General features: G+C 51.6%; 3 protein-coding genes across 3 annotated transcripts in view; 2 read left to right on the top strand and 1 right to left on the bottom strand.

Annotated features, from left to right (window-relative positions):
* Window positions 1-246: 246 nt before the first annotated feature.
* Window positions 247-1,517, top strand: LOC131207049 (DALR anticodon-binding domain-containing protein 3). The gene has a single exon (XM_058199658.1). The coding sequence runs from the start codon at window positions 247-249 to the stop codon at window positions 1,486-1,488; it is 1,242 nt and encodes a 413-aa protein (XP_058055641.1). The 3' UTR covers window positions 1,489-1,517.
* A 72-nt stretch (window positions 1,518-1,589) lies between these two features.
* Window positions 1,590-4,043, bottom strand: LOC131209748 (enhancer of mRNA-decapping protein 3). The gene is made up of 2 exons (XM_058202883.1): window positions 2,215-4,043; window positions 1,590-2,152 (listed from the first exon to the last, which is right to left on the bottom strand). The coding sequence occupies exons 1-2, from the start codon at window positions 3,590-3,592 to the stop codon at window positions 1,839-1,841; spliced, it is 1,692 nt and encodes a 563-aa protein (XP_058058866.1). The 5' UTR covers window positions 3,593-4,043; the 3' UTR covers window positions 1,590-1,838.
* Window positions 4,044-13,851: 9,808 nt separating this feature from the next.
* Window positions 13,852-22,244, top strand: part of LOC131207048 (uncharacterized) — a 101,424-nt gene continuing 93,031 nt past the window's right edge. The window contains exon 1 of the mRNA XM_058199657.1: window positions 13,852-13,975. Coding sequence (XP_058055640.1) covers window positions 13,965-13,975 — 11 coding nt within the window. The 5' untranslated portion in view covers window positions 13,852-13,964. The remainder of the gene's footprint in view (window positions 13,976-22,244) is intronic.

The raw sequence follows: 22,244 nt of genomic DNA, 5'->3' as shown, positions 1-22,244 counted from the left end.
TCCGAGAAAATACAAATAGAAGAGAAATTAATTGATTTATGAATATTTTTTTCTGTTTTATCCGATTTTGTTGCTATACCAGCAAATAAGAACTTACATTGTCCAAAGCGTATGCAAAAAGTGAGAAATGCTCAGATTTACGCCTCGGCCGACCAGCACACGTTTTGACAGAGGCGCAGCAGTTTGGCATTAATCTGTAATGTCAAAAACATTACGTTACGCTTCATGTAGCCCCTCAGTGTGAAAATGGATGTCTTGCTCGTTCTAAAGCAAAATCTGACCGACTTTTTGCGCTCCGAAGGCTACCCATCCGGGTTTGCTATCAAATTCCTCGATCGAAACCTCGGCTCCACGGGGGACGTGCTGATTAAGCACGGATTAAGCACCGAGTTACTGCTGAACGTGAAGCGACTGCTGCGGGAAAGCATCGAGTGGCCGCTGCCGGTGGAGCGAGTTTCGCTCGCCGGCAACGCGGCTCAAATTTGGTTCCAGCGAGCCGCGGCCTATCGCTGGGGCATAAAGTGGTGCCAAAGTGGCGAACACGCGCATTCCGACGCCACCGTACGACCAACAATCTGCCTCAACGAACCACTCAACGAGCACGAACCGCTCTCGATGAGGGAATTTCGTGAAAACGCGTTACGAAAAGTTCTCAGGAATTGCTTCCTCCACAACCGGTACCAGCTGGTAACAGAGCAGGATCTGAAGCAGGACCGTTTGGTGCCGCAGGCCAACGTAACCCAGATCGACATAGTTCATAGGATAAATAAAATGCAACGTACAACCGACCGCGGAGAGCGGAAAATTGAAATCCTGTGCGGCCCGGTCCTGCTCGGTCCGGATATACCCGACGCGGCACAGTACATCGCTCGCCGTTCCAACGATATGCAGCTGATCGCGCAACACAAGTACGGCTTAGGTCGGCATCAAGTGGACAAACTGCAACCCACCATCGCTAGCTTGGGACGTTCGGCGGCCATCGTTGATGTGCTCCAGTCGAGACATTCCAACACGATTGATATGCGCCACGGGACGGCTGGCAGTGCTTTGCAGTCGTCCAGCAAGGGAGCATCTTTCATACTGTACAACTACGCCCGGTTGGCCGCTCTGTTCACCAAGTACGCGAGATTCCAGCAAATCAACGGCTACCCGGAACTGCCTTCGATTGACGAGGTTGATTTCACGTTGCTCACCGAGCCGGAGGAATGGCAACTGTTCTACGTGTACGTCATCGGACTTCCGGCGATTTTGCGATACACGCTCGGCAATGGTCAGCTGGAAAACCTCGGACCCCACCGGTTGTTGGAGTTTACGACGAGGCTGGTTTCTTGCCTCAGCAAATACTATCGCCAAACGCGTATCATTACTGAGAATCGACCGAAACTGCTTCCGGTCATGATGGCCCGGATGCATCTGCTGAGATGCGTGTACGACACGCTAGACACCTTGCTGCAACTCATTGACCTGGAACCGGTCCGGGAAATGTAAAAGATGGACATTCTAAACGATTAGAATAAACCCAGACACATCGTTTGGTGCTGTTTTGAGGCGTTTTGTTCGCTTCTTTTTTTATTTACGCTTCTCTCTTTTTCCGGGTCTGGTGTTTCGTGTCTGAGAGGGATTTCGTCGGGATTGGGTCAATGTCTGGAATTTTGATGGGCTCAGAAACGGTTTGTGTGTTGTGAACGTTTGTTTTCGTTGTCACTATTTAAAAGAAAAACATAAAATTCGTCCGTGCCGGGATGAGGCTGTCCAGCCGAATTGGTGTGTTTGGTAGATAAAATCAATATCATGGAGTGGCAAGGTCCGGAAGATCAGTGGCCAGTGGCCGTTTCCGTTTAATCGTCCTTTTGTCGGTGAATCGGAATGACGAACTTATCGAACGGGCTCGCGTAGATAAGTTCGGACTGATTGAAGTACTTGGTCGGAATGCCGATGTTGCACAGGTACAGCCGACCGCAGGCATCGTCCTGGATGCCGCTTATTGGCAGGATCGGCAAGATGGAGCATTTGATCGGCACCCCTTGGATCCCGGTGACGGGTGGATCGATGGCCAGCACCGGCGCCCGACTATCGGTGATCCATTTACGCAGAGCCAGACTCGGATTCGGGTTGCTGGCGGCCACAATCACGAGATCACACGCCGATAATTCTGTGGAAGAGTTACATGTTAGTATACGAAACAAGACCGGTCCCAATGCGGTTCACACTTACCGCCAATATGATCCGTGTACTTGTTTCCGGTCGATTTGTACAGCTTCAGCTCAGTATTGTCCTCCGAAAGGACCGTCCGGGCGGTATTGAAACAGCAGACCGTCGTTTGCAGTCCGTGGCTGGCGAGCAGCCGGGCCGTGGTGTAGCCAACGTCGCTGAGTCGTTCCTCCTCGCTGTACGCGGTCCGAACTGTCGGATTGAAGCTGGCCGCAAACTTATCCACTCCAAACTTGGTAAAACGCGGCGCCTCATCGATGATAATTACAATCTTCGGCCACTGGTGCTGGTTGTTGGGCGTGAGACGCCTCGAACCGCCCAGCAGCTGTAGCGCTAGCTCGGTGGCACCGCGTGCTAAAAAGTCGTTCTGCCGCTCGCGGGTCAAACCGTCGCGCTCGGCATTGTACTCGATCCAGGTGCGCACACGATCCGGTACGGTCGGAATCACGACCCCTTCGTCGGTCACGTACTCCCGCATTTCGCTGAGTATCTTCTTCGTCGGGCAGACCATCTCGATCGGCCGGTACTGGGCCGGTGTCGAGGCTAGCACATTCTCATCGTGCCGATACTTGGTTTTGGTGGCCGAGCTTGGTGCCTGGCGCTTTGCACTCTCGGACGCTTTCGTTTGAATCGCATCGATCTCGTTCCAGATCGCCTGCTTATCGAACAGGGCAAGATTTTTCTCAAAATCAAACTCCTCGTCCATCACAACCGGATCATCGTCCGGCGAGCCAAACGTGCTGTCTTTGGCAAGATTCTTTCGACTGCGGCCCGCCTTACCATTGGTGCCGTTCTTCTTACTGTTGAAGCTGCCTCCTTCGATGGCCCCGGGTCGCCCGTTGCCATGGTAACCGAAGGAAACGGAGCTCATCGGGACGGACGCTGACGTTGTCGTCTTCACCACTCGGGCCCCGCCACTGATGTCGATCGGGGTGCTGCTACTTTTGCTTGATCCTTGGCCATTTTCGCTTCTTACCTGCGCAGTCCCACTGTTATTCGAAAGCTTGGCAATGGCGGGAGATTTCGTGGCCTGTTTCAATGTACCGACGAGGCCGTTCAGTTGCTGTTTGCCCTGGTTGTTGGATAGTTTCAGTTCGTCAAACTGGTCGTCGAGCGACGTGGTCATGCTAGTATTTGCCACCACGATCGCTTTCGACGGTATGCTCGGGACGTTGCTGCACGCTATGAGATCAAATTTGAGGATGTCGCTGGATTTGAGCGTCACCTCGACGTTGTTCTGCTTCAGCGGAATACCATTGCGGACGGCCTTCGTGATGGCCACCTCGCTTGGCGTTACCCGCTTGATGATGCCTTGGAAAATTCCGATATTATTTCGACAATGGATCGACACCGATTTTCCGACCCATTTTTCCGCCATCATGAACGCTCTCACACACTCCCTTCCACGGTCGGCAAGACGATTAGTCCACACTATTCGTACTCACACGCGACAGTCCAGCGAAGGTACGCCGTACGAAATAGCTCAAACAAGAAATAAAAACAGAACTTAAATAAGGAAAATCTCTCACACGATCTGGTACACTGATGAAACTTAAACTACGTTTCTGTTGCGTCTTTTGGCGGCACTGCTTCGGGCACACAACAATTCAACAATTGAGGACAGAGAAGCAGAAACATGCGAATTGTGTTAGCAACGCCAAATGATTCGCGGATGTTTTGTGTTGTTGCTGCGTGCGTTCCGTGCGCTCCGTTCCGCGCCTCGCACTACTCGCACTACCCTGTAGTCGAGTGTTATAACACTCGAAGCACTTTCAGCTTTACAACTATAGAACTTCGAATTTTACTCTCTACACACATTTTATCCTCTTTCCTTAGCAATTTATTTAGCAAAGCGATTAGCGATTATTTTGCCTAATATTTTGCCATTCGTCAATTTCGTTAAGTTTGTGTCAGACGTTTGACAGCTCTGACAGTAGCCAAGCCCTGTCGGCTGTTGACGGTTCATGTAAAACGTTCGTCAGAATTTAAAATAGACGTTATTCATTGCTCTGCTAGTAAACTGAACTGTAAGATCGTATGAATGCATACCACAACGCCTTACAATGCTCATGAAGTATCAATATTGTGCGTTTTGTTCATAAAGGTTCTGAGACAGAATTGGTATTATTCAATTTTACCTATTCCATTCGTAACAAAGTGTGACGGGTCAAACTGCCAGTAAATATTCCTCATTCTTCTTCCAAATTTAAAACAGTCTCTCTGAGTCGTAAAGTGCCAAAGCAATCCAATGAACCCGATAATACTTGATTACCATTCCGAACGCGGTTTGCGCTGAGACAGTTCTTGAACAATGGCGCTTTTTGGTCGTGGAACCCGTCTGCCCGTGAAACACGATGGGCGTTTACTTATTCTGCTGCCCATCTGCTCTCAAGCTAGCTGGGCTGATGTCATCGTGGTCACTTCGGCGAGAAGTACACGAGGGGCAAAGGAGCATAACTTAACCATTCTACGCATGGACTCACTTCCTCAGTCACGTTTATTGTGTTGTAGGACATTTTTGGATAATTTGTTGATTTTTTCACTCCAATCTACCGTTGCAGCGCTAGTGCTCTGAATTTAATTGCCCACTTCCAAGGCGTACGATCGACGGAAGCACGATGGTTCGACACCGTTGACTAAATCAGGAGCGGCCCGGAATTGGTGCGTTCGGTAAACGAAATTTACTTACCATCTGTGCATACGAAAGCACCTTTCAAGCGCGTACCACATCCGGAACCGGAACGGATTGGATTTGGAAAACCAAAACACCTCGTTTGGTGTTTGGTACGGTTGAACCCATACTTCTGTGGAATTTTTTGTAAAGGGTTAAACTGATTGAATTTAGGAAACATAGCCCAAAAAATAAAGGAGCTACAAGCAGAACAGTCTGCAAAAACTCGAAGGAGCAGCTCTTTACCAAAGTATGTGAGTGCGATCGGGGAGTACCATAAAATCTCACGCTGACCATTGGCTCGCTTGTTGCCGATAATTTTATTACTACTTGTGTGCCCCTGCCGTTCACCAAGCGTGCAATATTTATTACACCTGATGATGATGACGGTTTGCGTTCTTCGTAACACAAATCCGCGGACATTGTGCGGCGACCACGCCCATGGCACGACAAAAACAGGGGGGCGAATGATACTTTTTATTTGTTCGCGATTGTCCGCGACGAGCTTTTCTTTATTTCGCTGCCCCACAATCGCTTATTTCTTGCGTTGTTTGCGTGCTTTACGTTGTTTCTTTTAGAGTAAAGGACATTAAAATTTTCACAACAATATAAACAATCTAATTAGAATAAAGGGATGGCGAATACATCAAAGATATCGTGCTTTAGCTAGCACAACCGAGAACCGGCAACATTTTAAATCGCCATTTTAAGCAGACACTACCGATTGAAGGTTACAGTTAGAACATGCGCTTCAGCATTTCGCTTCAGTTTTGCAAACACTTTGCAGCATTCACGTCCTTTATTCAGCTGACCGAATTGGCAACCGTTTCGAAACAATGATTGTTGAAGCTTCACAAGCCCGCTTACCGGACGTGCGCCGGACGAAATGAAGCAACCGGCGCTGCACTTAACCACCGATCGGGAGTGTGATCGTGACTTTTTCGACCGCATGATCGATCGATCGGTTGATCGATTGGCAGCGGAAGCTGCAACACCGCCAGAAGCCTAATGTACCATATTAAATATCGGATGGTGAAATATTTGGACGCCGTGTGTTTTGGGAAGAAGATCTGCAGGACTAGTATTTGGTTGCCGCTGATAACGCGAAACCGCGGTTTGGGGCCAGATTGTCCACCGCGGCCGGTTTAATAATGGGAGGAGTATGGGGAAAAAGTCGTCCCGCACGGGCCTTGCCAATGTTCTTCGCCGAACTCTGCGCCACTTCGCGATCGCCCTGGAGTGGGGCTGCTCACTCGATCGTGCACGAAGCGCTGGTTGTCTCGCTCTACCGGTGGAGCAGCTCCGAGAGCTCATCAGAGCCAGCTACTGATTGGATGCCTGTGGGGCAGCACTCGGGAGACTGGTGATCGAAGCGTCGTGTACAGACACACTCACACCTACAGCCAGCCGGTCGCTGGTGTTGGTGAAGTTAGCAAGCGATCCGATCCTCGCGACATAACCGGCAACCGCGGCGTGTTCGTCGTGCTTGAACCGCGAGCTTCGGGCACTCGGAACGGCCGATGATCGAATCAGTGCGTTGCTCGATCGCCTTGGATGTAGTTCGCGGGCTACGTTTGGAGTTGGTTGACGATCCGGTTGGCCCTTTGAAAAAACAGGCACCCCCCGTGGGTACGATCGCGATTGTGCGCGCGTTTTTTGAACCAGAACACGATCATTGGGTGCCAGCTTCGGACGCCCGCAATGTAACCGTCTATTGGCAGTCTATTGATTGTTGTGCTCTATTGTTCGTGTGAGTTGTTAGTGATAAAGAGCTCGTGCAGTGATTAGATGCAAACATTCTCCGAGTGTAAGCCATCCGATTTTATTATATTAATTTCCTAACTTAAATTTAAGCTCCATCCAGCACCTAAATCGATTTATTGCAATGTCTGCATCAATCGTCAATCCACCTTGGTGCCTAGAGATTAGACTTTGCCCAAAAAACCTCGATGACGTCTGCCGTGTACGTGCGTGCCGTAGCGTGCCGTGTCGCGCCTGTCCGGCACCGGGCCAATAGAACCTTTTGTGAACAAACAAACAACGAGCAGCGAGTGAAAAAAGAGAAAAGCGATAACAGCAGCGGCGGCGGCAACCCGGACCAACTGTGCGGCCACTGTGGCCCACTAGGAGTAGAAGTGAAGTAGAAAGAAGAAAGAAGTAAAGAAAACAAACGGAAGAAAATCCGGCACAAGCTCCGTGTACCCAAATGTTGACCGCTGTGATTAGTACTAAATTAGCGAGTGAAATTAGAGCAACGCGGAGGGAATGAGTGCGCGCGAAATATGGGCTCCTTCTTTCCCTCTATCGCTCGCTCTCTCTCTCTGTCAGTGCCAGTGACTGCATTTTTCGTCGCACTTTTCGGTTTGGACAGCAAACGGTAAAGCAGCCCCGATCGATATCGCACTCAAGCGGTGCGTCGAGTGACAAAAGTGACAAATGTGCGGCAAAATGTAAAGCCTCTGCCGGGGGGATGATAAGGTGAAGAATACGAAAGCGGTATTCTGTGGCAGATCAACACGGAAGCACGGAGTTTGGCCAATCGTTTTGAGTTTTGTTGTGCACGTTCAAACAATTGAACGCTTACAAGTTGACGAGATGTGTAGACATTTGCTTTTGATCTATCACCATTCATCCTTCTGCGGACGGATGGTTGTAAAATCGAAACGAATTAAAGGTTCTGTGTAAGATTAGGGGAGCGCAAACAAGTGACTTCAATGCGTGGCGTACGGAAAGAAGGCGATGAACCCCTCGTGTCGAACGGACAGTAAGATCTTGCTTGTGGTGATCTTGGTGTAAGTAGATCTGGTTTGTGTGACCTATTGTTGTTTCATGCCCCGGCCTGTCCGGCATGTGGTGAGAAGTTCGCACATTGGTGACAACATTTACGGCGGAACTAAGACAATTGCTGAAAGTGTTGGACGATTGGACGCTTTTTGGCACCATTTTCCGGACTAGTTGCTGTTAATTTTACACAGACCTATGCAGAAACAATGAGCTCATCTGCTCCGGTACATAAGGAGATCGGAAGAGGAAAACAATATCTTGGGCTGCTTATTCTTTCTCAAACAATAAATTTGTTAAATTTGTACGCAATCTGCACGTAGTCATAAGAATAGCGTTCACATAAAGGCAAGGACCCTGGCTTCGAGGAACCCCCGACGGGATTCCGTCTACTCGCCAGTGCACATCTCCGTCATCACAAAAATCTATTGCTCGTGACACCGAGCGTGCCGCAAAATTTTATTCGCTCCGCTCTCTCTCTCTCTCTCTCTCTCTATCCGATGCATCGTTTTGTCGCTCATTTTCCGCGCTCATTTGGCACCGTGATGGAATTCTTCAGATAGCTCAGCATCGCCTGATTTGGTCGCCGCGGAAAAGGCAAAAAGAGTGAAACGCGTAGCTCGTACCGAACGCAGCAGCACGTCGGGGATGCATTGTTGCTATCAACCGGTGGCGGTGGCGTATGCGATAGACCGGCGCACTAAGGCTCGCCCGGTATCAGGCATCAAGGGCATTAGCATCAAGATAGCGCGATCGAGGACCAAGCGTCCACAGAGACCAGCGTTCCGTTCGTTCGGTGGAAGCGGCCGCGGTTGCAAATAGTTGCGCGAATCGATAAGCTTCCTGCTGTGATCCGATTATCAGTTACAAGAGCCTTCGGTTCGGTTGTTGTTGGCTCGATTGTTCGGTGGGCTGCGCTGAATTGCTGAGTACTGCGGAGTGTCCCGGGTATGTGGCGCGTTGTTGTCTTTGCCCACCGGATCACCTTCTCTCTCTCTTGTTGATAGATATTAGGCTGTGTCGTGCCGTTTTATGTTCATTGCTGTGAGAAAGGCTCTCCCTAATGTTACAACGTCGCAGGAGCATTAAAGTGACATTAAACTAAATTGAAGGTTCCTTATTAGCTTTTCCGTAATTTGTTGGGATGATTAAAACTAGTTACAATTTCCAAACACAATTAATGAACGTAGAAGCTTGTCTCTTTCGCTCTCTCTCTGCCAGTAGCACCCGGTACAATGCAAATCGGCTTGCGAAGCCAACGATACGGCGGGCGATTGAACGAGATCATAACAAAATCTGGCCCTAGGGGGTAGCGATCGCGACAATCGTCGATCGACATTCGTTTAGTGTGCACAAAATAAAAGCAGCAGATCCCGGAACATGCCACCGACAGGCGTTCCAGTTTTCATAAGCCACCGGAACGCAACGGCAAAGGACCCCAAAGGGACGTGGCTCCCCGTGCTCCCCGCGCGCAAGTTACTGCCAGCCGTCTCCGAACCAGAACAATGTCTTGTTCGAGATTTTTATTTTGTGTACATAATATTTGTGAGAATCCACCTCCACCGACCACAGGCCCGTGCAGGCCACCGCGAGTCCTTGAAACGGCCGGACATGGGGCAGCGCTTTCATTCCCCCTTCGTCTATTTTATTCGACGCCATGTTTTCGGTTCGTTGTTGTCAAGTTCCTGGTCCAGCGGCCAGCGTCGTCGTCGTCGCCGCCGAAATGTGTCGTCAATTGTTGTGGCACAAAACCGGGCGGCAGAATGTGTTTGTGTTTGGCCGGTTGTACTTTATTTTTATTGTTATCGAAAGGGTCGTCTTAATTTCGCCCACCAGTGTGGGGGTGGGATCCGTACCGTGCCCAGGAGAAGCCCAGAAGCCGCCCCGACGGCCACGGGCAGGGCAGTGCACATTCCCCGCGTAGGGTCTCCGGTGACTTGTCTGGTTCTGTTGCATGTTTTGCGTGCCTCCCGTTGCGGTCCCCGGCCCCCGGCCACCGCCTGGATGACACGGGCTGGAAGAATAGGCACTGCGGCTCCCGGCCCTGCCGCAGCGATTCTGAGGCAGCCCTCCACAGGGAAGAGCCCAGAAGCCGGAGCCTGCGGGGGCAAAATTTATTTTATTGAAATGGGAGAACCGCGAATGATTTCTTTTGTTCTGGACAATCGGCAATATTTCAAGCGCAGCGCAACATAAAGCCATCCCATGTTTGGGTGGGGTCCCACCGGGGTGGCCCCCCAGCCGGCCCTTCATGTTATCCTTTCCTTTTAGGAACGGTCGCGTTTTGTTTCGTTTTGTCGTTTTTTTTCGCTCCTCCTTGGCCAGTTTTGCATTTGATTTCGCCACTTTCCCGAGTCCTGTTAGGCTGCGTCAGGAGGCGGCCCGGTGACTTGAACGGAAAAGCGGGTGGCGAGATGTTTGATTGGTGAGAAGAAAAACGATACGCGGGGCCCGCCCGATCAGGCGAGATCCTCGTCGGTCGGACGCCGTAACGCGAAACCTTTGTTTTGTGTTTTTATTTATTTATTTCTCCGGATCGCTGGGGGCTTTCACCGCGCCGGGATTTTCTCGCCGCGGATCTTATCCCGCACCGAATCGGATCCTCGATCGATGAGAGGGCTCGTTTGCACCGGGTGCGGACCCCCACCCGCGGTGATATATGGGCAGGCGCCATTTGCTACTATGTTGAGGCGCGGCCCCGGTTGGTTTCGCTTTATTCAGGTTCGCCGTTTGTTGGTGTAGTCCTCTGTTTTGTGTTGTTGTACCACCCTGCACGGGCGGGCGGGCGATCGGCTAGATGCGATCTGGATGAGATAGAGAATGGAAAGTTCTCCAGAAGTTCTATTCTTTGTGCGCTAAACGATTACGCTCGTCGCCTGCTGCTGGCCACCGAAGTAGACGGCGATCGCGATCATAAATTACATTGAAAGAAATATGCTGCCAGCCAGGCATTAAGCATATTATTATCAAATTGGCCGGGACGCCGGGACGGGAAACGCTCACTATCAAGCCGAAGTGGATCTACGTCGACATCGATGCGGCGAGCTACCTGATCAGAATTTCCCAGGATTATGATTTTCCATGCTCACGTCTTCCATGGTTGTATATTATTAGCCAATGCCTTCGACCCGCCCCGCGGAACCTGAGGGAGCCCACCACACCGGCACTTACCGGATCCTAATAAAGCCCAAAAGCACAGGCATTTCCAATCGCGCCGATCGGAGCACGTGAAACCGGACAGCGAGCAAGATCGCGAGGACCAGAACCCAGGAGCAGATAGTCCAGAACCAAGGCCAAGCGGGTCTGGACCGGCCATCCGGACACCGGCCAGATCGTAATGGAGCAGCATTCTAGTTCTCAAGCTTCTTGTATTGCTTCACCTATTACTTTTAATTTGAGCTCACGAACATATGCGCGGGCCGGTAATAAACAAAACGACTGTCGCACGATTTCTGTGGCCCCCACTCTCTCTCTGCCTCTGTCTCTCTCGCTCGTTCCGTGGGTCGTGTCCGGTGTGGACGGAACCGTATGGAAATATTTGTGAAAATATTTACCCGTCGACAGCGACACAATGCGAGCGACAAAATGGGCCGTGCAATGCGAAATTCTTCCAATTCCCGCACTCCTGGCCTGGTCGGTGGCTCTCGGGCGGGGGCTGGCTGAGGTCCGGTCCGGTAAAAGGGGGCCATACCATTATGAGAGCAAGTGGTGCGAAAGTGTATAAATCCATACATTGACACAGAAAGCGGAGCCTGGCGGAGCCTGGCGGTCACGCGGATGTCACGATAAGCGCCACCGTTTGGGGCAGGCGTGGGACCAGGTCTACGGGTTTTGGCCCCAGTGTCCAGGAGCCTTGGTCGGTCGTGGCCGTTTGGAGTTCCACGAGCCTAGATAATGCCTACTTAACTGGGGTCATTTCTGTTGCCCATTAACGTGGGACGTGATTTTGGAGGTGGGTGACATTTCTGTTTTTTTTTGTGGTTAAGTAGAACAATCGGCTTGTCCGTAGATCATCCGTCTCGGAGCATCGATTAATCGGTTTCTAAGCGAAAGACGTCAGTTCGAACGCCATTCTATTAACTAATGATAATAATTAGGTGGAACAATGGTTATGAGAAACTTGAAACCCTGGATTTTTAATGTAAAATGATTAATCTAGAGCTAGGTCAAGAACCGATCACCAGAGGCAATCATAATAACGAGAAGAACGGAACTGCCAACACTTCTAGGACTAGTGAGCACAATGATGGGGAACATAAATCATAACCGAACGTTGGTGCTGATTGAACCCAGCGCGACTAGAACCGACTTGGTCCGCGTCATCTCTTACCGCATTCGAGTGCCTTTATCAAAATTAAATTGTAACCGATTTGCTGCGAGACCTAGGAGTGGCCAGACGCGACTTAAATGCCAACGGCACACGGCATCCACGGAGGCCCAGCACTCAACAGTCCCAATTTGATTTGGGACCGCACGCCATCTCACTCGCTGGCGTCGAGCATTGCCAGCCGAATGTTTTAGGTTGGATGTTGTTCGCCGGGCTACATGCTACCCGCATGCCTCGGTTTGCTTGTTACCGCTGCTGGAGCCAGCTTTTAAATCGGGTCCTCCGATAGCTCGGTCCTCCCGCTGGAACCCATCGGAGCCCGGAGCCAATGAGTAAAAGTTTATTCTACATGACGCTTGTTTATTTGCCAACTTGTTGCATCTTTTGCGCCCCTCGATCGCTTCGTCAGTGAGGTGCGGTCTATGCAAAGTAGCGCCAGGATGTTGGGCCACGGATTGCATCCACCCGTCTCGGGTCGGGTCGGGTGTTGTCCCGAGGCTTGTTGTCGCCGTGTCAAGTTGTACACGGTTTTGGTGGCTTGCGTCGTCGTTGGATTCCCCGGCCCGGGTCCGCCCGGTTTATTGGGCCGAGACGGAACAGTTCAATTACAAGATGACGAGGGCCCGTTTGGCCAACTCCACTGGCGAACATTATACGCTGAAATCAAGAACACGCTCGGCGCGTGTTCCTGGCTGCCGAGTTTCGTTGAGCGACACTTAAAATTTGGGTAGAAATCGGATGTAAGTTGATTTAACCTATGTAAATCATTAGATTGGGTACAACGGTACGGCTTGTTTCTGTCTATGGCCCGCAATCAATAAACCCCTAATGGAGTAACGTTAATTTTATGAATTCGCTCAATCGTGGACCATAATTTAGAGGACCTCCGGTTGGCCCTCCGACCGACACACACAAAACAACCCATAACACGGTGGAAGCTACGGGGTCGTAAAGTAGATCGTTCAATCGAACGCCCATCGATCCGCAGGAGCTCCATGTTCCTTCTGTTCAGGCTACGACTGTTTCCCACCCGCATCCGCGCGTTTCTCCGATTTGTAGGTCAAGTCGCAGCTCTTTGGCCAAATGGCTCCGCTCTCGGCGCTCGGCACGTTGTCGGAAGGGTTGTCATTTACACCGGGGGCCTTGGGCCTTGGTGGCTTCCCGAGCCCTTCGGAAATTTATCGAACCCATTCCAGGACCCCAACGCACACATACACACACACACACACAGTAGTAGTAGTTGGCCACGGTACAACCCGCACAACGCACATTTGCTGACACTAACAAGATCGTTTCCATGTCGCGCTGTCGTTCCCTTCCGATGGCTGTTTGTTGCGTCCGGGGATTTGTTGTGCTGCTCGATTCCACTGCGGCTTCGCGGAGGGCGATGTTGGTGGAGCGCATCTTCTCAGGCAGGGATCCCGGCAACCGGTGGCCACCATCGGGCGCTTTTTAATGACATCACTTTGTTACGACAATTTCACGCCAGACACCGCCGACTGGCGAAGGACTCTAACGGCCGTGCAGCCCGGTCGCGACCGATCGACCGCGGCTGTATTGCCATTAATTTTCCGTGCGGATCTTCATTGCCGTGGGCATCGAGAAAGCGACGATTGGAACTAACTTTTGGTTTCGGTTTCGGGCGGTTCTGGTTAAAATAGGGAGCCACAGCTTCAACGTTTTATTTGAAAATTCTTTACAGGACCCGAGTGCAGTTATAAAGGATGATTATGAAATGGAAAAGTTGTGACCAGTTTCGTGATGTGTACGATCGATCAAGTGTAGCTTATAGAAGTGAGTGAGTAATCTGAATTGTCTTTCCGATTTCGAGTCGCCCTCCGTTAAAGTGCTCGGTGATGCTCCGGTTTATTTGTAACTTCTGAATCGCCGCCCGCCCAAAGTGTGCTTTGCGCATTTTAAATTGCGGAATTTGTAACGACTTGCCAAATCGCGACAACCAACGGTCGGTTCATCATGTTTACGAGGTAAGTGGCCTTCCAAATTCTATTCGACAAATCGACACACACCACACGACGCGCCGCTGAGTGTGTTTGATAAATGTTTACTAACCTCCGGACGACAGGTTTGGCCGGTGATCGCCAACATCAACGCATCGCTTCGGGAGGGTCCTTCGTGCTATTAATTTCAATGAGCTTTAAAATTCCGACCGCCACAGCGTAGGGTTCCGGAAAGAGAAGCGGCCAAGAAACGATCCTTTAATGAGATCCGCACGCGCCTCGCACATGCTCTGCTCGACACGTTGGATCTCTATTCAATATTCTCACTTGACGGTATTAAAATTGCCAGACAATTTACTAGCTTTAGTATTAGTGTCCTTAAACAGAGCGTTGTGTTTTCCATGTTCAAAATATCCGTTCTGGCATGTTGGTCCCCGTTTGCTCAACGAAAGCAGATACCTGCATCTGATAACACTTTCATTGAAATCGTTTCTCCTAGCGCTGATCCGTTCTGTCCACTTTCTGTTCTGTGGTCCAGGGGGCCGGATCCAGGAGGCCCTGCACAACCAGAACATCACTAAATAGGTTAAAAAGCCCCCCCTCATATAGAGTGTGCCTTCACGTTACGTTCACGTTACGGTTCATCGGAGCCTCACTCAGCCTCATCGGACAGATCGGATCGGTGATCGGATTAAAAGACGGACTTTTAATGTGTGAACAATGGCCGGGTTAATCAAATTTAAGAGCCCTTTTTCGGGGGTCCATTTGGTGGCCGAGGTGAACTACACTGCGCGCCCAGCCACGGTGGGAGGTAATTAATTTTATAGGCTTCCGTGTCCGAACGCCAAACGGGGTCGATCGGTGGTGCGAGAAGGAGTGTGCGTAGATCTCCACGTGGAGATCACTTCTTCCAATACAGACACAATCTTCGCCCAGTCGGAGGCGACTGTCGAGAATTTATTAGTTTTCGTGTAGTTCGGGTCCGGTTCCGTTCCGTTTTTGGGGAAGAGAATTCGGGTTTGTCTGGAAGCGATGCGGCCATAAAACGGGAGGCATCATGTTGATGGTGATGGTGGTCCACTTGGCGGTGATTAGGTGACGGTATTTATGATGACATTTGTTGCCACTTAGTGGGTCGATTTTATGGCCGCTTACAGGTGTTCCGGGGCCTGTTCTGTCTGTGGAATGGTCGATGTTTTAATTTTTTGGAGCGGCGACAGTCAATGCTCAGTGACTTTGTGACGCTTCTGTGGTGAGCTCCGTTCGGGAGTTTTCAAGGTATTTTGGAAGTGAAAAATGAAGCTTTGCAACATGTTTGGTGAAGTGAAGCAAAATAAATGTTTCAATAAGTAACACCTGGAGCCTCGGACCGCTCGGTGGTTGTAGTAGCGTAGTGAGTAAGTAGTAGTAGGTATCGAATAGGGGTCTACACATTATAGCTGCATCGCCAGCCCCATTAAATTAGACGGACAATACAGACTGGCCTGGCCATTAGGACCTCAGGCTAGATCGCCCACAAAAGTGGGCAGCTTCTAGTGGCGCACTTTCAGCGAAAGTACGAAAACGTCAAACCAAAATCGCTGTCAAATGGAACGCACCCCATAGCCCCATAAGGACCATTCGGTGGGGCTCTAGTGGCCTGTGGCGCCTCACTGCAATTAGCTCGCGTTACAATTCCATCAATCAAAGCTGCGTGGTCCAGGCCCCAGGAATTCGGCTTCTAAAAGCTTTTAAGCGCTCACAGCAGCACAGTAACTTTGGACTTTGCCGTGAAATTCCTTTTCGCGGATCCTATGGGTTACCGTGTCATAATGTGGTCGACGGGTCCATAGTCCGTGCGTCATTGACACGTCCTCGGTCTGTTGTTCTCCGTCCCGAGTGCTGCTGTTGCTGAGTGCTGCTCCAGACTCCCCCTGCCGAGGGGGTAGCCATACAGGTGGTGACGTGTTTTGATCCCCAGTTGATCCTCTGGGCGGCTACTAAAACGAGCTGACGCGCCGAGCGGAGCTGACATGCGAGAGGTGAAAGCTTCATTGTGGACCTGTCCAACCTCGGACGGCCTCGGAGCCCTGGAGCTGGACCTAAGAGCACTTTGTCTGGTTCACCACGCAGCTTACCCGGTGTCTGGGGTCCACACTGGATAGCTAATCTGCCCTCGATTAACTCGAAACGCCGCCGAGATGTTTGCCCAACGCCTGGTCCAACTCCGAGCAAACTCAAGCGGACGTTCTAGCATAGAAAGACTTTCTCCGGGCATGGAAGGTCCGGTCCACGACCACTTGCTACCCGTCTACCGGTTCTGCACGGTTCTGGAGGCTCCATCGGGTGGCAGCAACGGTGAGCTGCAAGCGGAATTAACTTCGGCGATCGATAAGTCACACATCGATTCTAATTGCGTACGCCGCTACACGGGGCCGCCGGTCAAGTCTGTGGCTTTGGCTCCTCCCGAGTGCGGTGTCCCGTGGAGGTGCGAAGTGATCGTGCAAACGGTGCCCCCCCCCCCCCCTCCCCGCCGAAGCTCGGTAGTCAGCCAGGTGATTAGCCTCAGGCCATCCCCGAAGATGAACCATTGCTTCGGGCCGGGTCCAGGAGGAACTACCGGACGAGAAGTGAACTAGTTTTAAAACCTCCCGTACGATGCGAGTTGATCATGAACCTGAACCGCATCGTGGAGGTCATCCAGCCAGCCAGCGCAACGCAGACGCTCAGTCCCGTGGGGCCCGTGTGGCGAAGGACGTCCGAGGCTTGGAAAATGGGGGTTCCCCACCCCGAACGGAGTAGGTTCTAATGTGTGTTAAAAGTTTCTCCAGCGAAACAATAACAACCAAAACTGTAACGCCGGGGGCCGACAACAGCAACCGGGAGCAGTTGGGTCTCGGGTTTGTTTGCCTTTCCGGCCTCAGAGCTACGCAGCGAAAGGAGTCGTTCTGGGGTTTCCGATTTTGCGTCCAATCGCTCCCCAGCCTGGGGAGTGATTAGTGAAGGAAAGTGTGTAATTTTACCACCTCCATCATGTTGCGGTGTTACGATCGCGACACATTTCCTGCCTCGAATCGATCCCATTCCCCGGTGGGGTGGGATAAATAACTCTTGGAATGCTCGGCCGCCAGAGTTAATAACCGTACCGGTGAGGCGTATGGATTGAAAATAAAGTTAATTAATAGAGATTTGAAGCTCCCCGAGGTTGCTCCGAGTAGCTTCCAGTGGCAGCGAGCGAAGTGAACGTAAAACGCAAACGCCCGGGCTCCAGGGCGGAGTGGACAACCTCACGGTGGGCCCAGGTGGCGCAAGCAAACCCGACGACGCCGAAAGGGCCTCCGGGACTACGCGTGTGTAGGGCCCAACACCGCTCAGACCAACGATTCGGGCTTTTACTTACATCGCGGTCCGCGCGCAAATGAGCTCGGGCTAGGTTCGGTGGATAAATTATGGCACGGTGGGAAATAGATCACTGACTAAGTGCGGCACATAAATTAAGTGCCTCGCAGGTCCCGGCCCTTGCGACGTGGCGGTCTCCCCTTCATCCCCGGGCGGTCTCGGACGGCGCCGGCCGCCACACTGACAAATAGGATTTAGCCGTCGATACGTATTAAAATATGAGGCGGTAACGCGTGTGAGCTGTGCTGCCAGCTTCGGGGAGCATAAAGCTGGTGGTGATCCTTGAGGGGGTGGCGGGTCAGATATTGCCTTGGCGATTGTGATCTCCGAGCAGCAGGTGTAGCGAGCAGCGCCACGTTGGATGAGGCCTGATAAAGAAACTCTACCCCAGCACTATGGCTGAAACATATCAGGAATTCGCTTACAAACTCGACACTTTTTTCTTTATTCTTCTAAATCTATACCTTTGAAATGATCGCTACATATGTTCCAATTTTCAAAACGGTACGAAAAGTTTGTTTTTCGAATATCCTTGAAGGCACATTCATTTCGTTTCGGCTCCTATCTCAAATATTGAGCATAAAAGTTGGCCACAGAGCGGTCTATTGAGTTTAGCGAATAGCCAGAAGTCACGTGGTGCTAAATCAGGCGATTACATTTATTGCCGAACGATCTGCGTCGAGTTTGTAAATGATCGCAAATTACGAGGAAGTTGAACCAAGAATTATCTCTCCACAATCACCTCTAACCTTCAAATGCTTTTTTGACAGTTTGCCCGGGGGGAAATAATTCATAATGCACCAACGCACGTCAAGCGGAAGATTACTCCTTATCAGTATTTTTTGGTCACAGTAGTAAGATCGCGACTAATTACTGGATAGGTTTTGCGCAATATATTGCACAACCAACATTACTTTCGCTATTGTTGCGGCCCTGTCCCCAACAAACGATCAGATCCGATGCCCGATTCTCTCGCCCCGGAATCAGCCTGAAAGTTCCCAATTAAAAACCATTTACTGTGTCCGCCCGCAAAGCTGCCGTCGATGATGGCCACCGATCAGATTGGCCACCACGGGCCTGTCACACCAGCCACCCCCGCAGTCCGTGTGTGTCACAACAAAGTCCTCCGATTGTTATCTTGCTCCCAGCGCGGGCAGGCACGGGCAACGTTGGCATTATTGGGCCCGGTCCGATTGTCCCGATGACACGCGGGATTGAAATGTATGGAAATGGCGTCGGATCCGTTCCCGTCCTGGTGCGCTCTGTGCGCTAAAAATGATTGACCATTTTCCAGCTGTCACTGATCGCGGTCGGTCTGTCTCGATCATCTCGGACGCAGCCAGTCAATCAAGTCCTCGGGCCGGGAGCTAAATTGAATCCGTTCGCCGAGGGAAGCGACTCGCCCGACACGGGCCTGCTTTGCATATCGGTGGGTTCGCATCAGGGGTTGGCGCTCGGCGTCGCTGGTGGGTTTCACCCGTTTTGCGCAGTAGGCTATTAGTGTCAGCCTCCGCCGCCGCTGGGTTGGGATGGAAAATTTCTCCCTTCGCTAGTTGGCGTCGCGTCGCTTGGGTAATCGATTGTTTTGCGGTGACGACGACGGTGATGGTTGCGATTTATCCTTGGCCAGTGGCTTCCGGTTTCGTGCTTGGCGTCCGTTGGCGGTGTGACCTCGAGTGGATCGTGAATTGCCTCCGGGTGGGCCGGTACCGGTTGGTGTCCTTCTTCTGCTGAACGGCTGCGACGGAAGCTTACGCCTGTGTGTCACCATCGCCATCAACCTGACCGGAAGGATCTCCGAAGCAAAAAAAGGTGTTTCTTAAAACAAGTTCTGTTCATTTTCCAAAATCAAAATAATACTTTAAGGGGTTTTATCTACTCGTTATGTAACCCAATTTTATTCAAACGTTTTGGCTTCATTTTCTAAGCAATCCAAAAAGTTTCTTGTAGACTTGCTCCATCGCCTTCTGCGATTGGCTAGCATACGTTCGTACGACTCGTTTCGGGAATTGGCGATTAACGCCGTCCTTGACTCCTTTGACAGCGCAAAATGGGTTGTCAAAATTTTGGGAAAACGTTGCCAATGTTGCCCGAATATTTCAGCGATTCCAATTTCCAATGGACTTAAATAACTTCATCTCGGGCTCGGAAACAAACCGAGCATGTGCTGGAGCGTTGCGTGATGGCGCCCGAATCCCGGGCCGCATCCTGCATGATGTTCACAGATTTCTGCCACCACAAATCGATCGTTTGCAGTCCGTCCCCGTTTGCAGCCAAGAAGGATCGGCAGTGGAAAGTGCCACTGCCCCGCACATTACATGCCCGGCGCATTATGCTCCGAATTTGTAGCTGTTGCTGTAGCCCTCCGCCCCAGCCCCTAGCGCCCTGCCGACCGACCGGCGGAAATGCAATTTAAAGAGTTAATTAAGAAGATCCCAGACTCCGGCCCTGGGCCTGGCGCTCGTTTCCGAAAACCCGAATCGGATCCCAGCGAGAGAGAGAGAGAGAGAGAGAGAGAGCGCGAGAGACGTGTGCGATGCCAGCGAAGGAGATTACCGATCTGTGTGGGTCACAAAAAGCAAACACACTCACAGGCACACGAGCACCCAGTCTCAGGGCAGTCCTGAACTTTGGGCGTCTGGGTCTGCGTACGGCAAGCCATCCAGCCCGTCCGACATTTGATACTGATAGAATCGTCTTCGTCCAACATGGACGTCCCCGTTCGGCGAGGTAGGTGGTGTCGAGGTGCGGCATTCGGGGCCACCAAATCCCTGGGCGAGTGGAAGGCCGACCGTGGCACCGTGGAATCGCCCCGTTTGTCTGTGTCGATGGTATCGGGCAGCGTGTTCCGCGCGATCCACAGCGCGGCTGTGGCCCAAGAGGGAGTCAGGGTGTAGCCTCCTTCGCAGGTACGGCGCGTTGTCATCACATCATCGCAATCATCGTCGGTGCGGCGATTGCGGCGGCTCCGTACATCGCCCATCAGTCGCATCCAAAACGCTGGCTGAAGGGGCCCCAGTACCCCAGCCCAGTGCCCAGTGCGTCGCGAGGACCCTCCACACAAAGTACGCAAACACAAACATTAACGAATGGAAAACTGAAGGAGGGGGCCCGCGTACCGATCCACTTCAGATGCGCCCTGATCGCATCGCGCCTCGGTCGCCAGTCGCCAGGTCTTTACCGATACCGGACCTCATCGGTTTCACTTCCTGTGAGTCGCATCACAACGCCGCCAGCAGTTCCGATCGCCCTTTCTCGCCCGTGCCGTGGGTGTGAGGACTCGCCTCGTCCTCGGCTCCTCCACTCGACGCCCGGGGGCCACTTCAACGCCGAGCCGCAGCCGACCAGAATGGTGGGTGGCCAATTATTTGCGTACATCAAAACCAATATTTTTCCGCAGATGAGTGTTGTAAGTGCAATCGCCCCGATCGCTACACGTCCTGCGGGCGTGCGCGGTGCGCGCGCGCCCTGCGTTCTGGACCGGGCCGGATTTTGGCGACGCGGTCTCGGAGATTTACGCGACGAAACATTGTCCCGGAACCTGTCGGAACGGTATCGGAACGGGTGGACCTGTTCGGTACCCGGTCCGGTGTTGGGTTGTCATCCTCGGAGATGTTGGGCTCCTTTGGACATCGCAACGTAATCAGTGTGGTCTCGGCTCGCTCGGCTGCCCTGCATTTCTTGCGCGAGAAGGTCTCGATTAAGTCGCCCCGTTTGCCGATGGAACAGCTGTTGTGTCTTTTCGCCATTCACCCGGCAAAGGAGGGTGGCTGACAGTTATCGGAAGCCGTGATCGGACATCGATGCCATGTTGCGGACTTTGCGCAGCTTTATGGCGAAAGGTTTGCGAGAGGAAAAACGGTGTTTAATGGTGAGACGATTTCAGGCGACTTAAGCTACCATGTAAAAGTGTCGGCAGCTGCGTTAATTAGAACCACCAAAAATATGGTGCGATCCTTGGCACTTATGAGCGATGATTAGTGGGGGCTAGGCTTCTAGAAGTGGCTAGGACTCCTTCGAGATCTCGAGAAAGAAAATCCGCGCTGCCTCTGCGGTGGATTGATTTGGGGTCCTTCATTCGGTGCCATACCGATAACGGCTCGCGCTGCTCTTGCCGATCTCCGTTCGAGTACTACGCCAGGGACCACGTCTGCTGCTCCGTGGTATCCACGGTGCATTCGCTTCTTTGCCCGTTTGCGATCCTCTTTGAGCTGCGTTTTTGTTTTGCTCGGTTCGAAGCATAATAATGAGCTACACATTCCTCGGGCGATCGGGCCAGCCAGCCCGAAGGATCGGCCTAATAAAAGCAGACACAGACACTCCCGCGATGGGGTGACAAGAAAGAGGTGCAAAATCGGCCATGGTGGGTGCGCAATGGTAGCGCACCGTTCGGATCGTCCCCGGATCGTTCGTGAGGCCAGCCGGCAGGCCAGGAAAGCGGCGCCTGCAGTTGTCAATTAGGGGGCAAAATTGGTACCAAATTTTCGGTTAAATACCGGATCCGGTGATATACGGTTGGAGTTTGTTGTTGCCTGTCGTTGCTGTTTCGGGTTTCTTTCGACAATGTTGGCACAGGCCCGTTGGAAAGATTTACCATTTTTGGAAGATAATTTGGCAACGGAGGCACCGATGCGCCCGGTTCTTGGCACTTGGTGGTTTTATGCTTCTGTGGGCTGCCTGTTTTGCCTGCTGGTGCCGGGAGAGAATTGTGTCACGCTGAGCGTAAGCAACTGAATGGATTGGAACCCTCGCAGGATTGTTCCTTTCTTAATAATGGCCCAACATTAGTTTATTAATTCCCATTGCCTTTTGTCTAATGGAATTGATTTTCTACCACACTTTGATTGATTGGGTTTCGTGTTTTCAATCGTTAATTACCGAATTTCGATGCGAATCGCATCGCTTTCTGGTACCGGCA

This window comes from Anopheles bellator, chromosome 2 (genome assembly GCF_943735745.2).
Source record: "Anopheles bellator chromosome 2, idAnoBellAS_SP24_06.2, whole genome shotgun sequence".
Classification (NCBI taxonomy): domain Eukaryota; kingdom Metazoa; phylum Arthropoda; class Insecta; order Diptera; family Culicidae; genus Anopheles; species Anopheles bellator.
Note: the sequence above shows the minus strand (reverse complement) of the source record. Positions and strands in the feature narration are given on the sequence as shown.

Bases quoted from the DNA above. Each gene is read 5' to 3' on its own strand.
- LOC131207049 (XM_058199658.1), top strand. From the start codon at position 247: ATGGATGTCTTGCTCGTTCTAAAGCAAAATCTGACCGACTTTTTGCGC.
- LOC131209748 (XM_058202883.1), bottom strand. From the start codon at position 3,592: ATGATGGCGGAAAAATGGGTCGGAAAATCGGTGTCGATCCATTGTCGA. The intron at 2,153-2,214 runs GTAAGTGTGAAC...ACTCTTCCACAG, and splicing joins GTACACGGATCATATTGGCG to AATTATCGGCGTGTGATCTC.